Source organism: Sphaerodactylus townsendi, linkage group LG04 (genome assembly GCF_021028975.2).
Source record: "Sphaerodactylus townsendi isolate TG3544 linkage group LG04, MPM_Stown_v2.3, whole genome shotgun sequence".
In the NCBI taxonomy this organism is placed as follows: Eukaryota; Metazoa; Chordata; class Lepidosauria; order Squamata; family Sphaerodactylidae; genus Sphaerodactylus; species Sphaerodactylus townsendi.
Window position 1 is genome coordinate 101547706 of NC_059428.1, and position 16596 is coordinate 101564301.

Below are 16596 nucleotides of genomic sequence, written 5' to 3' on the forward strand. Positions count from 1 at the left end.
ATTCCATCTAGTTATTACCATGAGCGAGAAAACATGAGCTGGCATAGAATGGTGGGTTTCATGCAGAGCTGTTTGCTGGAAAGTCCCCAATTCAAATCTCAGCACAGTGGTCATTACAGCGGGTGGTCATAAACAAGCTAAATTACTCTAGCCACCATAAAGAAGTGACCGTCTGCCATGATTATTGAAAATAATGTATAAGAAATTGTGTGATTGTTTTATTGATGCATAGTATAACATAAATAGGTATAGTCTGGTAGCTTCCAATGTGGTTTGTAATTTCACCTTGTGTGACATTCTAGAAGGAGATTGTCTTAGACAGTCAAGGATGATCACTTTGTGTCTATACACTTTTTAAAAATTAAGCAAAAGGTGATACTTTGCAATACAAGATGCCCAAGATCTTATGAAATGATGTTGCATGACAGCATAGCAATAGGGGAAGTTTTATAAATCACTTTAAATGTATACACCCTCTGGTTGTGGTGGGTTTTCCAGGCTGTGTAGCTGTGGTCTGGTGGATCTTGTTCCTAACGTTTTGCCTGCATCTGTGGCTGGCATCTTCAGAGGTGTATCACAGAGGGAAGTCTGTAGTGTGTAACAGACTTCCATCTGTAGTGTGTATCACAGAGGGAAGTCTGTAGTGTGTAACAGACTTCCCTCTGTGATACACTTCTGAAGATGCCAGCCACAGATGCAGGCGAAACGTTAGGAACAAGATCCACCAGATCACGGCCACACAGCCCAAAAAACCCACCACAACCAGTTGAATCTGACCTTGAAAGCCTTCGACAATACATTATACACTCTCTGTTTACAAAAGCCTTTTCTTTTCTATGAGCAGCTTGTTTAGATGGAGAGATGCACTTATTTGCACTAGCAACAAAAAAAAATACATTTTGAGAGCTGTAGAATATGAAATGTTACTGTATTAGGCTGTCCACTTTGCCATCTGTTTCCTCTCTGATTTCATATATTTTTCCTTGATATCTATGCAAATTATGCCACAAATGAGTAATATGAAGTCATAAGTCAGCAAAAGAAGCCCAAACACAACATGATGTTTCCTGTGTGTAAAATATCTCAACAGACATAACAAATTCTGCTTGTAAACAGATAGCATTATTAAAGCATCCCTTTTTTATGAGGGATAGACATAAGAGAGGAAAAATACCAGATCTGTTGTGGTGATTTTGGGATTATATGTTCATTTTCATGGTATAATGAACCTTTCAAAGTAGTAATAGAAATTGTTGTTTTTGATTCATACCTCTCATTCAAGGAACTGTACCTCTTTTGGATTATCATGTTTTGCCAGTGCTCAAACACAAATATTGTTTACCAGAGAAATGCTGTTGTTCCCCTATAAAGTTGGGGGCACTCAGGAGCAAATCTAGAGAAAATGGCGGCTGGGGGCAAGCACTGAACTTATGCCCCCCCCCCCCCGCCCCCAGAGACATATCTACAGAAAATAGCATCATGAGCAAGCACTGAAATTGTGTCCCTGTCCAAACATAGCAGTTTAAGGACTGGAGTGGGGGAAGAGCCCTGCAGAATCTGTCCCTGCCAGCCTGGGCTCCTCTTGTCTCCAGCAGCCAACAGCTGCTGCCAAGAAGCCTGTATCATGAACTCTGGTACAATGTCCCTGCACACAGAAGCTCCATGCCCCATACAGCCAAGAAACATGAAAGGCCATGCTTCAATACATGTTAATATTTAATATATAAATACATACATGGGTCTTGGTTTTTATTTTACCATCAGGTGTTTCCAATGCTTGCTTGATTGCTTTTTCCAGCCACCTCTACTAGTTTGGCACTGAGCAGGCAAGACACCCCCCCCCACACACACACACACACCTGTCCAATGGCTGAACCAGGCTCAGGGAGTGGGTTTTTCCAAAGGGAGCACTTCCCTTTCCCCCTTCTCCTAGTTACCAGTACAAAACCCGCCACCTCACCTTCTGTTGAGGGAGGTCAGCTGCAGATTCCTTTGCCTCCCTTCCACCCTCTGGTAGATTCCCACCTTCACAAAATAGAAGACCCAATGAGGGCACCCAGCCAGCTGCAGACCAGAGCAGGACTTTAGACTCGACTGACTGTCTTGTTCTCTCTAACCACTTGCTCTCCAGGTTGGTTAGGGCATTCTTTCCAGCAGGCTGCCCTGAAGGCTGTGGTTTCTGTTGAAGCAGTGGATTTACTCAGAGTAGACCACCTTGCAGGACACAATGTAGACAAGAACTGACAGACACACAGTCACCAGTGCAGTTCTATTTATTGCTATCTACTGACAAAGTGCTTCGCCAGATCACAGGTGTTTTCAGGCACACATCACACTGCTGCCTGTGCTAACTATATACAAAAGTGGTACCAATCAGGTGCCCTCACCTTATCAGGTTTGCACACGGTACAAGCTGTGCACTCGGTCCTAATCTGCACACGGCATCTGGTAGAAGGAGGGTCCAGCTGTCATTTAGATTTTGCTCATCTAAACATTTACACATGTTCTGACACCCCTTCCAAAATCGGTATGATGGTATGTACATTATGTTCTGACAGTTTCCCCCATGTTGGCAGCCCACAAAGCAAACAGGAGCTAATTGCTATAAACAGACACAGATGTTGTCTCCCCACCCTTCCTCCAATGATTGGGCAAGGAGGGAGGCTTTGCAGCCCGTGATATTTGCCCTTGCATTCCTGCCTTCCTGCACAGTGAGCTGGGCGAACGGATCAGCGAGCAGAGCCCGGAGCCCTGAGTGGAAAGCCCAACTGGGGAAAGGGAGGCACTGTGACTCACCTGCCAACCTACTCTCTCGACCGCTCACTTGCCCACTGTCTTGCTGGTTCCCTGCTTGCCCGTCCAATACAAGGGCCACTCTGACTGCCTTCCTGGCCTATGGGGGGAAGGAGATGGTGGGTGTTCAAATATGCCCCCCACATGACCCAGGCAAGTGGCACCTGGGAAAGGAGCCCCCTCCCCGAGATCCATCTCTGGGGCCACTAGAAGCTGGGTAGTGGCTATGGCTTACTGAGAGAAAGCCACAGCTTTGCTCACAGAAAGTTTCCAGTCCCTGGCATTTTTTTTGTTAGGCAATCTTAGAAACCTGGTATTAGGAAAGACTTTTTTTCTCAGGTGAACTGGGAGCTTTCCCAATTGTGCATGTTGCTCATAAGACTCTTAGGTAATCCTTTTCAAGTAATTCTAAGCACATTTATGCCCTGACCTGGATGTCTCAGGCAAGCCTCATTTTCACAGATCTTAGAAGGTAAACAGGGTTGGCCCCAGTTAATGTTTGGGTGGGAGGACCACTAAGGAGGTCCAGGACTGCTACACTGAAGCAGGTAGTAGCAAAGCACCTCTGAAAGGCGCTTGCGTTGAGAACCCTTTTGGGGTTGCCATGAGTCTTGGTGTGTCTTAATGGCGCTTTTCATTATCAGTAAATGCACTTATGTGATGGCTTGCTTTTATTGGTTGGTTTTATGGGCATGTTTTATTGATATTGAGTTTTATTTTTATTTGTTGCTGATATGATTTGTGTTTTTAATTTTTTTACTGGTTTAGCTGTGAGCTGTCCTCAAGCATGTCTGTAGAGGCAGCATTCAAATGTTCGAAGTAAATGAAAATAAATAGTCCCTGTGGGATCATTTTGATGGTAAATGAAGTATCCTCCCCCTCTTCCCTTTTCTCCATCCACCTTTCATTGTGACTTGAATCATGAAGTCAGCATGCAGCAGAGGCTCATAATTACAGGGTGAATTCTTATATTACTTTTTGTTCATGATGTGTTGTGGAATATATGGTTTCCGTGAAGCCGGTGCTAGATTAGGTGTTTAATTAAACGCTTTCTAGCAGAAGCTCATTCTGTGTGGTGTCTTGGATGGTCACTACCAGCTAAAAAGGTTATACCAATTTTAGTGGACCAGTGTGGTGGACTAGCTCAGTAAAAGGGAGTTTCGTATTTTGACTTCTAAGGTATAACTGACACGTGGCTTCATTTACCTTTTAACACTCATACAAATTAATACTACAACTAATGAGTGGAGGTTGGTTAAAAAACCCTAAATGTTCTTAATTAAAAAGCAGAGTTTGTGAGTCTTCTGTTTGTGTGAGGACAGAAGGAATAAAACCTCTACAAACATGAATACATAATGCTACTCTACATCAACAGTTATTTCTCAATGAGAAGTTACCTCTGACTGTAGTTTGAATGTCTGTTAAGACTTTCAAGAGAAAATCAGTACAGATTTTTGCTGTCTGGGAACCCCAGGCCAGACTGAAAGAATAGCTCAATTTTAAAAAATCCTCAGAAGACCAGTAATAGATCATTTAGCATCTGTGACCTTCAGTTCAAAACAGGAAGCATGCTGCATCATCTGATCATTAAGCAGTCTTCCAAAAGAATAAAGGAATGCTTATACTGGGTGTCTTTCATGTGACAGATTCATAATTATTTTGGGCCTGGTTTTCTAAGATGGAGAAGATATTGCCTGAGATCCATAGCTCATTTTGGTTAGCTTATGTATGTAGTATTTGGAGGGAAGAATCCAGGGGGAGGCACCTTTCGGGGAGGGGGGGCATCAGTACAACACATACCTATGAAGTTGGATCATTATTGCCTGTGCAAATGGAAATTCCACTTATCACAATAGATCTCTTCAATGAGTTTGACTAATTCCATCTTAAAACTAATTCAACTGGCAGTCATCAATATATTTCATGGCAGAGACTGTCAGAAATTTATTTTTGTCCTGAACTGAGAATAAAAATTGAATAAGCAAACAAATTTACAAAACCAAGAGCAAAGAGCAGAAACTTGAAACCACGGGTGTAAATGTAAATTAATTATAGAAGGACTGTGGATGCCACACTGAGGCAGTGGAGTCTGAGGGGTGTGTGTGCCATGACTTGCGAGCAAGCCTAGTTAACTAAAAAGAGTGACTCTCGTCGGCTGTGGAGGCCACCCTGAGGTAACCGAGTCTGGACAAGGGGGCACAATTTCAGTGTATTCTTGGGGTGCCACTTTTTGTAGTCATATGCTTTTCACTTGACATGATTGCTTCTATTGACTAGGAAATCTTTAGTGCAGGGGTACCAATCTCATTTATTACGGGTTGGATATAACATAAATGTGACTTGGTTGGTCAGCCTGGGGTGTGTGTGTGATTGCATGGGGGGGGGGAGGTTGCCTCAGCTGACTTGCATGCCTGATAAACCCTCTCAAGGTGCCAGATCCAATCCCCAGACCTCATGTGTAACACCTCTACTCTTGTGAGTCAAGAGCTCATTGCTGTGTAACTGAGAAGCAGTGGATCACACTGTTTGTAGCTGTGTTAGCCACCGAAAACAAAAACATATAGCAAGTACAGTAAGGTCATCCTTTTTATTAGAACAATTAATTTTTAAAAATGCTTGAATTCTTTTTAATAATGTGCAACCCTTCCTACAGCATAATTAAGCTTTGTTTTATCATTCTAAGTTGCAACTCTTCTCTCTTCCATCATTTCCTTCTTTCCTCCTTCCATCATTTCCTCCTTCTACATATAAAACTATGGACTCATTTACATAAGATAATGGCAAATAGGGATTAAGCATAGTAGACTTGACTATAGGTTACTAAACTGGAATTAAAACGGATCAGTCTTAACTGGAAATGTCTATCATAAACTACAAGATTGAGCCTTTCTCTGCCAAAAATAAAATTATCTATAGCTTTGTTCCATAGTTTGGCTCTGCCCTAAACTACTTCAATTGTACGAACAGCTTCCTTCTAAAATTTGCTCTTTAAACAATGTCTAACTCGTTAAATAATTTTAATTTATGATTAAAGCCATTCTCTATCAAAGCTCAGTAGCATTCTCTGGAAGTCATGACAGTAACTTAAATGCTACACATGAGCATGTTTAAAAAATCTTAAATGTTGACAGATGACATGCATGGAAATTTGCAGTATAATAGAATATTTCATAAAGCAACTGGATAGAATAGTCTCTATAAACTCTGCTGTCTTTGATCTTAAAGCAAGTATTGATGTTCAAGTGCACTGTTATAGCCACATGGTCATAACTAGGATAGAATCAAAAGCATAAGCACAAAATACAAATAAACTATCGCTTTAAAATGCAAATTGCCAAAAGTGTTTATATTCAGAACAGAACCTAAAACTACAGTTTAACCAAGTGTCTGTCAAGGTTAGTGAGTAAAACATTTTCCCCCTGATTTTAAAAGAGGATAAGACAAAAATAGGAAAGATACACCCAACCTGCTTCTGTATTATGGCACTGTCATGGCTTAGACAGGTTTTTTGTGTTTGTTTTAGTTTTTCTTGATAAGTCCTGCTGCCTCTTGTTCTTTGTAGGTCCATGATGTTTGATCGAATTGTTTATTAAATGTTGTAATCCATCCTGAGTCCCAGCAAAGTAAATAATAATGCTTTCCCTCCTGAAATGTGTGCATACAAATATTCATACTATTTCTATATAATATTTTGAACTTGATATATTTTCAGGAAAAGTAGCAATATGGAAGGAAGATCTGCAGAAGTACCATAACAGAGATACCTGGTTTCAGTTGCAACATGTTGATGCAGATTCAGAAGTACAGGTGAGACTACTTTTCATTATCTTTGCATTTCTAAATCTTAGGCTGTCTAGATAAATTAACACTTACAGTGTGAAATAGCTGTGTGGTCCCATTGTTTTCCAAGTTGAAAACATTACTTTGGAGGTAGTGGCGATCCTTCATAATGTATTGAGAATATTTTAAGCTGTTTCAGTATAATAGATGTAGGGCATACAATGTCCCCAAGCAGTTCATTTTATAAAGCCTGATTGTATTGCAGCAAGTGTGTTTTAATCTGACACTGGTACTTGCACAAATTATAATATTTCCTCCTTGGTAGAGTGCCATAGGTAGATCCTTGCCTTTGTTAAATATTTGCTGTTGCAAGCAAAGAACCACTCACTCTGAGGCAGAATAATATTGGTAAATGTGTAAATATGGAATAGTGTGTCTTCTTATAGGGGCAATAAACATGTTTGCATTGGAATGTTTTCAGTTTTATTCATCCAAAACATTTCTGAGAATAAATTTTATGCCCCTGTTAAGAGAGGGTGTTTCAATATTTCTCTGAGATCTCCTTTGTTATTGGCAGAGGGACATTCCAAACATGGGAAGTCACCTTCTTTGAGACTAGAAGGCACAAACTTCAATCTGTATGTGGAAATGATAATGAAAATAACAACAACATTATTTACCATTTCAAAGCCTTGTATCAGAGAACTGTATCAGAAAAGCTATATGCAGTGCAAGGGAATGGGTCAAGAGGAGGAAACGTCCTAGATGGGATTGTATCACAGATAATATTTGAAAGAATGGGATAGCGAATGTCTTTTTCTGTATCCAGAATTTCCGGGAGGATATTTACCAGATGACAAGATCTGTTTTCACTGGGTATTGACAGATAACTATTCTAGAAGTGGAGCATGTAAAAGCAGGAGCCTTTGGGGCCTCCAGGTAATTTAAAGAACATGGAGGGACTCACTGTTCCAGATTATCTAGAGGGTTTACAGAATCATCCAACTGCCAAGTGTCTGTTTTATAATATTTGGTGAACAAACAAGCATTCATGTAGGAAGCAATGCAATGGTAGTATAATTAAGAGTGGTGGGCTCCAATCTGGTGAACTGGGTTTATTTCCCTACTCCTTCACATGAAGCCTGCTGAGTGACTTTGGGCTAGTCCAGGGGTAGGGAACCTGCGGCTCTCCAGATGTTCAGGAACTACGATTCCCATCAGCCTCTGTCAGCATGGCCAATTGGCCATGCTCTCTGAACCCTCTCAGCCCCACCTACTTCAAAAAGTGCCTGTGTGGGGAGAGGAAGGGAAGGTGTTTGAAGCTGCTTTGAGACTACTTGCGGTTGAGAAAAGCAGGGTGTAAATCCAAACTTTTCTTCTTCATTTCATCTGCAGGAAAATGTCCCAAAAGGTTCTTAAAATACTACTTCTGATTGAATGACAGATTAGTTTAGGTACTTCCATGCCAGGTGATTGGTAGGTCAGATTAATACAGCTCTAACTCCACCTACGAAGACTGCTTTTGAGCCCTTGAAACCTCCACCCCAGGGATCCAGTTTTGTCAGAAACAAAAAAGTGCAATCTTAAGCAGAATAGCACCCTTCTAAATCTATTGAAGTCAATGGGCTGATGGTGTAACTCGTTTTCGGACTGCACTAAAAGAGGATTTCTTTGGTTCTTTCGATACATCGTTGCATACCCAGTTCTTCTTTTTTACCTACTGAAAACAGCAACCTGAAAGTTCTGGAGAACTCAAAAACTTGCTTATTTATTTGTTTGTTTAATTTCTGTATATGCCCTCCCCTTTTGGACTCAAGGCAGTTCACAACAATTCATAAAAACAAGATAAAATATAATGACCTATAAAACTGTAAATCAATAAATTCAAGTTAAAATCTATGTTTCCCAATTAGCTAAGATGGCAAAAACATGCCATTGACAGCGAGCTCAGAAAATCCTAAAAAGAGAGGGAGAAAAGAAATTACCACCTAATGGCGGGAGTGGTAGGGGGGATGCTGAGAGGAAGGCCAGAGATGGTAACAGTTGCTGCCTCAACCATATGCCTGGTGGAACAGCTCTGCCTTACAGGCCGTGTGGAACTGCTTTGTTCTCCCAAAGGGCCCTGGTTTCATCAAATAGAACATTCCACCAGGCCGGTGCCAGGGCCAAAAAAGTCTTGGTCTTCAGGCCAGGGTCTTCAGGCAGATTATTACTCAATGGACGGAGTATCCGTCGTGTGCTCGAATCCATCTATCTTTACAGGATGTGGTGACCTTAAAATACTGCACTGAACTCTAATTCTGCTTATAAAATAAGTAAATATAACACTCTAAATAAATGCTTAGTGTTCCTTGTTAACAAAATATAGTAAAAACTTTGTTACCTGGCACTTGATTATCCAGAACCCTCACTTAACTGGCATTACCTGGAGGCCAAGCTCTTCCCCCTCAGCTACTATACTGCTGCTGCTTCATTTGCACACCCCACTCCCATTTCGCTAGTGGGACAACTCAATGCCTCTGATTCTTAGTGGGCATCCAGCAGCGGACAGTCAGCTAATGTCTTCTTTGGGTATGAAGGACGGGTAGAGGTCCTGCCTCTTTCTGTTGGTCACCCGTCGCCTACATGCCTGTTTTGGTGTGTATACAGGTAAGCTAGCAGCCAATCAGGACCCACAGAATGCTGGAGGATCCTGGGGGGAGGGGAGCATGGAGACAAAAATGCATCAAACTGTCAGTTTGGAGTTAGATTTGTACTTCCAGAGAGTGAGACGAGAATAATCCTCTCTTAGGAGGCTTCGTAGGTCCCAGAAACCACCTTTTAGGGAAATGAAATTAATCTATTGAATGTTTCAGAATATTCACTGAAACCGGCTTTTAGGGAAAGGAGGTTAATATATTGAATATTCCAGGGGATAGGGTTTGTATCCCCAGAGAGTGAGATTGGAGGGACCCTATCTCATGAGACTTCATCAGTCTCAGAGCCTTAAAGAAACCAGGCTTGCATAGTCAATTATTCTGGAAGTGACTGTAGTTGCTTAGAGCCTAAATTCAGGGGAGAGCTGGCTTAAAGAAGGAGTTTACACTTACTCTATGAGCTTCTCAAGGCTGGGGAGAGGCCAATGATTCACTTCAAGAATAGAAGTTTAGCTTATAACTGCTTCACCCAGGAACTGACAGTTGAAATATGATAACTGAATGAGCCTAGCAAATGTGTGTTATACCTGAATATAGTTTCAAGCATCTTTACTGAACAAACTTGTTTGATCTAAGGATGTTAATAACAAATCCAAAAGAGTGAGTAAAAGTTACCTTGTGCTTTATCTGAAATAACTGCATCGAGAAGCCACTTGGGTTCAGGTGGTAGCTGTGGTAGAGATCACACTGGACAATTTCATATCATGTTACCTCTATTCAAATGTAATTTAAAAATGTGACCTTCACATGGGCTCCCCCTCAAGCTGTGGGGTGCTAGCTGTACTGGAGAGCTTCTGGGCAGTTGGCCTGCATGTCTACCTACTGCATAGAATAGTTCCGTGATACTGCATAAATAAAATTGTACCATCAGGCATGGGAGCTATCAGAATTTACTATGGAAAGACATTTGGTTACCATGGATTTTTCTGTGCAGAGTGCAAAATAGAGCAATAAGCTTGAATAACCAGCACATTTGATTAACCAGCATCCCCCATTCTCTACAAATGCAGATAATATAGCTATAATGTATTGTAATTTTAAAGTCTTATTTATACCAACTAAAAATCTGGAAACATTCAAACAACTGACCCCTCCATAATATTGCTTTCTTTTTTACCCTGATCTCTTCTTCCCATTTCTATTTCTCTTGATGTTTGCCGACAGCTGAGATGTTATCCTTTGGAGTGATTGCTTATTTTGCCCGATAAAGTACCAGATGTATTTGAGTACACTGAATGATGGTAAACCATGGATTAACCATTCAAATTATTTACTCTAAGAAACTGTTTTAAGTGTTTTTATGGGATAATTAATTGGGATCAAGATACCGTGTATTAGCTTTTGATACCTTTATCAGCAGCGGTTTAGTCAGTGTTAGGGTTTGCTTCCTGTTGGAAATGAAGATTTCCCTTTTTATTATGTGAAATGAGCCAATATTTATATGGCCTTAGTGCATTGTTGATATTCATTCTACAGTTAACACAGACTGAGACTATGGAAGCTGTGTGTCAACTTTCTAGGAGGATACCGGTTATTTATATCTAAGCTAATATATCTTATAGCAAGTGCTTGTGAAACATTCCAGTTAATTAGGACACGGAAGCTAAATGTTAATTTTAAATTCTGTACTATATTTGCAATGGTTACTGCAGATCATTTCCTCTATTTTTGCTTTGTAAAGTCCAACATCTTAAAGCAACATTTGGAGCTCTGTGATAAATGTTTTCTGAAAGAAAGAAGAATATGTATAACATGGCAGACTGTGTTTATGTAAAGTTTGCTGAAACATTTCCTTAATACAGTGGTGGACTTTTTAGTACTGACTAGAAGTTTGCTATCTGAAAGGAGGGCAGCCCTGTGAGTGCCATGGGGGGGGGGGGGGTTGTGGCCGGGGTTGTGGCCAGTGGTGGAATTCTAAAACTGCAGTAACCGGTTTGCACCCTCCCGCACCGCACCCCCCTTACCTTTGCCAGCGGAGGAGGGTGGCAGCAGTCTTGAGCAGCCTGACGGTTTCGGGCAGCCCCCCTTGGCCTGGCCATGCCAGGCTTCTCTGACTGAAGGGCTATGGGATATGGATGGGCAAGTGCCGTGCCAGCAGGCACAGTGGCCACCTCCCCAGCCTTCCTTCAGGGCAGGAGGCGGCCTGAAGGAAGGCTGGGGAGTTGGGGCTTGGATGAGTGTTGCGCCAGCAGGCTGGTCCAGGATCCGGCGTGGTGGCCACCTCCCCGGCCTTCCTTCAGGCCGCCTCCTGCTCTTCCCAGAGTAGGAGGTGGCCTGAAGGAAGGCTGGGGGGATGGGGCTCAGGTGAGTGCTGCGCCACCTGGCCAGGCCAGGATCCAGCCTGCCGGCATGGCACCCACCTCCCTGGCATTCCTTCAGGGTGCCTCCTGCTCTTTCCCCGGCAGGAGATGGCCTGAAGGAAGGCTGGGGGGACAGGGTTCAGACAGGCCTACCAGCGCGGTGCCCACCTCCCCGGCCTTCCTTCAGGCCGCCTCCTGCCAGTGATGGGATTGCAACCAGTTCACAGAGCTGGACAAAAAATTAGCTACCAGTTCTAGCAAACCGGTGCAAACCAGCTGAATCCCACTACTGGCTGTGGCCCACTGAACCCATTGTTCATCCACAGAGAATGAGTTACTGGTTGTGGCTTCAAGTCTGAGCCAATTTTATTACAGACTCAATCCATACAATGCAGTAACCTGTTATTGCCCCTAGCAGGCACTCTCCACTTAAGTTGGGGGCATTAACTAGAGACAGAGAGTGATGGGGGTAACTGGGATCAATAACCTATATATACCAGGATCATCCTTGATGAGAATTCTTAAATGAGCAAGCAATAGTTATAATTAGCATAGGTTTTATTAAAGAATAAAAATAATAAAAACAAGAAACGTATTTTAAGTAGTGAACATACACACTCAAAGCATAGAATAGCTGACTAAGAAAAAAGGTAGGAAGTTGGATAAGGTTTCAGGGAAGGGTGTTAGTTACCAGTCTTGAAGGGACGTCCAAGGAGAGCAGGTCTGAGGAGGAAAATGACCAGCATTTCTAGGTGCATAGAAGAAGGAAACCCGCACATAAATGAGGGTGGGTGAAATGATCGAAGACACATATACTATGAATGGCCAAAGGACCAATGCTTATACCTCAGAATAGGTCCTGAAGTGATAAGAGGTAAACTTACTACCTGATCCTTTTAACTGGAAATGCCGGAGATTGAACCTGTGATCTTCTGCATACCAAGCAGATGCTCTACCACTACTATAGTATTAGTGAATGACCAGCATGTAATGTGTAGGACTATCTAGAAATCTATGGAGAATCTCCTGTTAGTACAGAAAATATGTTCAGTCGTGATTTGAAAATCAGTTTTTTCATTATAAAATGTAAGGCCAAAGCTTGAACCTGGAAGAAGGATCCAGAAACAGTGGGCTTTTCCATTTCCATTCTCCTCTATTCTAGTTCCAAGACTTTCAGTGATCATCCCCAGTTTTTTTTTCTTTTCCCCATGATATTCCTGGCAAAATGTTCAGATTCACGAAGTCCCAAGGCACTCACTGACGCCACATTTACAGAATTCAAGTGGCGGTTATAAACAGCAGAGCAGTTGGATGCATGACATGGTAAAGTTTAAGCTGATTTACTGGTGATGAGAGGTACAGACACTGAAAAACTTTCTGAATTCTCTGCTTCATTGCTGTTTCTTTAATTAGTGGGGGTGCTGTCTCTAATGTACATTCCCTCATGGTATAGCTTCCATAGCTTCTGTCTCTCTACCCACCTCACATGAGTACTCTGTGTTCATACAGTGTGTAGGGGGAAAAAAGGCTATTGCCTGTTAAATGCAACAGGTACAGCGGAACTGTATTTGTATATGGTAGTCAAGAATCTAGATTTGTCAGGTTTTTATACAGTAATAATGCAGGGCCTACAGAAACGATGATAACTTTCCCGTGGAAAAAGGCACTCCCTTCCCCTTCCAAGCACATAACATCATGGTCATTCCACAACTGCCCATTCGAGTAAGATATACTTCACATCCTATGCAGTGCAGTGGTTAAAGTATCAGCCTGAGGAAACCCAAGCTCACATTCCTGCTCAGCTATGAATTCTACTCACATTGGTCCACTCACTCTCCGCTTAACCTACCTCACACTGTTGTTATAAAATGGTGGAGGGGTGAGCAACTTTGACCTTGTTTGTAGAAGAGAGGGCAAAAAGCCCTCTTTATTTTGTTGAGGTTAATTCTTTTCACTCCCCTGCAGTGTCTTGGAAATTTGCTGGTGTGCTCATTAAGTTGCTTGAATTATGTTTTATATCTCTGGTATACGTCATTTGTACTGCCATTTGTGTATTTTACTGAGACTTTCAGGTTCTTTTTAGAATGACCCATTTTTTATGCTATACATGGTTAAAAATATTGTGTGGCTGTTGTCCAGCAGTTGCTTTAATGATGTTTGTTCAGCATATTTGCATGTATCTAGCAGAGAGCTTATTTGAACCTAGCTAATCATTTGCAAGAGTCAGAAAGACTCAGTGCTGAATTATTGTAACCACAGACCATGTGAAAGTGAAAAGAAGTTATTTCCAGTGCATCTTCTGCTCCACCACCCAGGAAATAAAAGGGTGTGACCACTTTATCTTATAATGTTTTTCACATCTCTTGTTTCCCATAAAGGGGAAAACGTACAGTCATCTCTAAGATGCACGCCTATTCAGCTACAAAAGATTTCACATAAGTATTGTAGAAAAGAAACAGTGCAATAATTATCAGTACACTGAAGTTAGTGGGTTTAGAAAAGTGTGACTGTTTAGGATTGCACTGAAAGGCTGCTAGATACTGAAACATTGCACTAAACCCCATTATAATATCCTTCTTAAAGACTATCATTGTAGACTTATCACCAACTTGCCCTGTACTGCTTTGGCCCTTCCCAAATCCAAGTAGGAAAGATTCATTTTTCCCCCAAATGATAATACGTCTTCTCAGTCCTATCAATCTGGACCTGGTCATGCCTGGTTGTGGAACTGAAAGGGTCTAGGAGCCTGCCCTGGTGTATGACATATTCCAGGAAATGGGCAGGGGGAAGGGAGCCCTGTTTGTTTTTCTGGAACTCTTGAGTGAGACCCTGTTTTTTCCAGATCCTATTTCTGCTCCTAATAATGTCTCCTCTGCTGTAATCAAGCTGACTACATTTTGCAACTGTGCTTTTGCATCCTGGCTCTCTCCTTTGCAACAGCTCTTCCACTTTCTGACTGGGATATAAGGACTCTCCATCCCATCTCATTTCTGATGAAAGTAACTTTGACTCTCAAAAGCTCATACCCTGGAGGATCTTGTAGGTCTCTAAGGTGCTACTGGACTCAAATCTAGCTTTTCTAAAAGCCAGAGGCAGTAAGTTCTATACCACAGAGACTGATAGTTTGTGCCATTTATTGAAAGAGATGTTAGTGGCTTGCCTGAGAGATTTTTACAGCTAGCAAGAAGATCACAGGTGGTTGGCTTCATAGCTCTAAGGCTAATCCACATTTTTGGTCTGGGACATTTATTCCCTATAATTAATGAGGAAGCAAAAGTACAATCCTAAATCAAGTTAAGTTCTCCTAAGATTCAGCATCCCTTAGTAACCTGTCACAAGAAGAAGATGCTCCGTTCACTAAAACAGTTACTGAAGTACCCTATTTCCCCGAAAATAAGACATCCCCTGAAAATAAGATGTAGTAGAGGTTTTGCTGAAGTGCTAAATATAAGGCATCCCCCGAATGTAAGACGTAGCAAAGTTTTTGTTTGGAAGCATGCCCGTCGACCAGAGCATGCAGCTGTGGAGCAGAAAAATAAGACATTCCCTGAAAATAGAGACATGAGTGCAAAATAACTTTGGGGAGACAAAAGATATTAATATAAGACACTGTCTTATTTTTCGGAAGCTCTGGTGATGGTGAAAGTATGAGCTGTAGGAAAATCCAGTCAATACAAACAAGCTCCAGCAGGGGCTCCATTCTACTTTGCAAGGAGCACTCAAGAAGATCAGAGGCAGTGTGAGACAAGTTTAAGATGCCCGGTGGCATCCGAAGCACATGAGGCAGTGAATAAACGTATAGGCTATGTGGCTTCCTTGAAATATTGCTAAGGCAAAGATAGATTTGGGAGTGTGCTCAAGTGTATGTCAGGTTGAGACTCCCTTCCACAGTGGAAATGGAAAATCGTGAGCTTTAACTTTGGGGGGAAGACTCCTCAATACCAGTGCTAGGATTCAACATCAGGTAAAAGTTTCTATGCCCTTTTCTTTATCCTTCCAGGGCAACTGGCTGGCCACTGTGTGGAACAGGGTACTCATATAGATGGACCTCTGGTTTAATTCAACAGGGCCTTTCTTATATTATGTACATACATAAAACCTTTATTAGGCATAATACCATTAAGATCCAGCAATATCCAGACAAGTGTTCCTCTTATATTATGTGCTGAGATGAGATTTGCTACTACTGCAAGAGTCTGGTTAGCCATGTGCCAGTACCAGTCCTGCCAACTGCTGCCTGTGTTATTACTTTTACTCATAAAGTATTTCGGAAGTCCTATTTCAATTGCAGTTTTGGAATGGTTTATATATGACAGCTAGGTACAGCTGTGATACATAAACATAAATAAGCAGCGGCACTTGCAAGTAGACCCAAATACGAACCATATCTCATTCCTTTTCCCAACGCAGTTTTGGTTACAGGAATGACTTACAGGCTCATTCCTGAGATTGAAACCTATCGTAAACCTGTCGTGTGAGAAATAGTTTCCGATTTATTGTAAATTAGATTTGGAAGTTGCAACAATGATACAATTCTATGACCCACCAAGTTGAACACAACAGTCCTGCAGTCATGTTCACCATGAGATTGTGCTCTTTGCTGCCTCTTAGGATTGCAAAAAAAAAAAAAAAAGATGTTCCTGAAAACATAAATAGCAGCCTGGTTTGGGTTTGCTGGATCATGAATTATGCAGACCTGTTGAATAGCTAGAAAGGGAATTAATCAGGAGGGTTTGAGATCTCTTTTTCTTTTCTGGGGTCTTCAAGTCAGTGAAATTTCCAGAGATGTATTTCCACAGGATGTCCCACTCTGAATTGTGAAATGCTGGGAGATTTTGGGAGTGGAACCTGGGAAAGGTGAGATTTGGGGAAGGGAGAGACCCCAGTGAGGTCTAATGCCATAGAGTCCACCTCCCAAACCAGCCATTTTTCCAGGGGAACTGATCGTTTTTTACCTGGAATGCAGTTGTAATTCTGGGAGATTTCCAGCCACTGTCTGGAGATTGGCAACCCTAAACTTGTAACCC

General features: G+C 41.8%; 1 protein-coding gene across 4 annotated transcripts in view; it reads left to right on the forward strand.

The window, feature by feature from the left end:
• The window catches only part of RASA3 (RAS p21 protein activator 3), a 211123-nt gene that overhangs the window by 124329 nt on the left and 70198 nt on the right, over positions 1–16596 (forward strand). For all 4 annotated transcript variants that reach the window (XM_048492563.1, XM_048492562.1, XM_048492564.1 and 1 more), the window contains one exon: positions 6506–6600. In XM_048492563.1, the coding sequence (XP_048348520.1) occupies positions 6506–6600 (95 nt within the window). The remainder of the gene's footprint in view (positions 1–6505; positions 6601–16596) is intronic.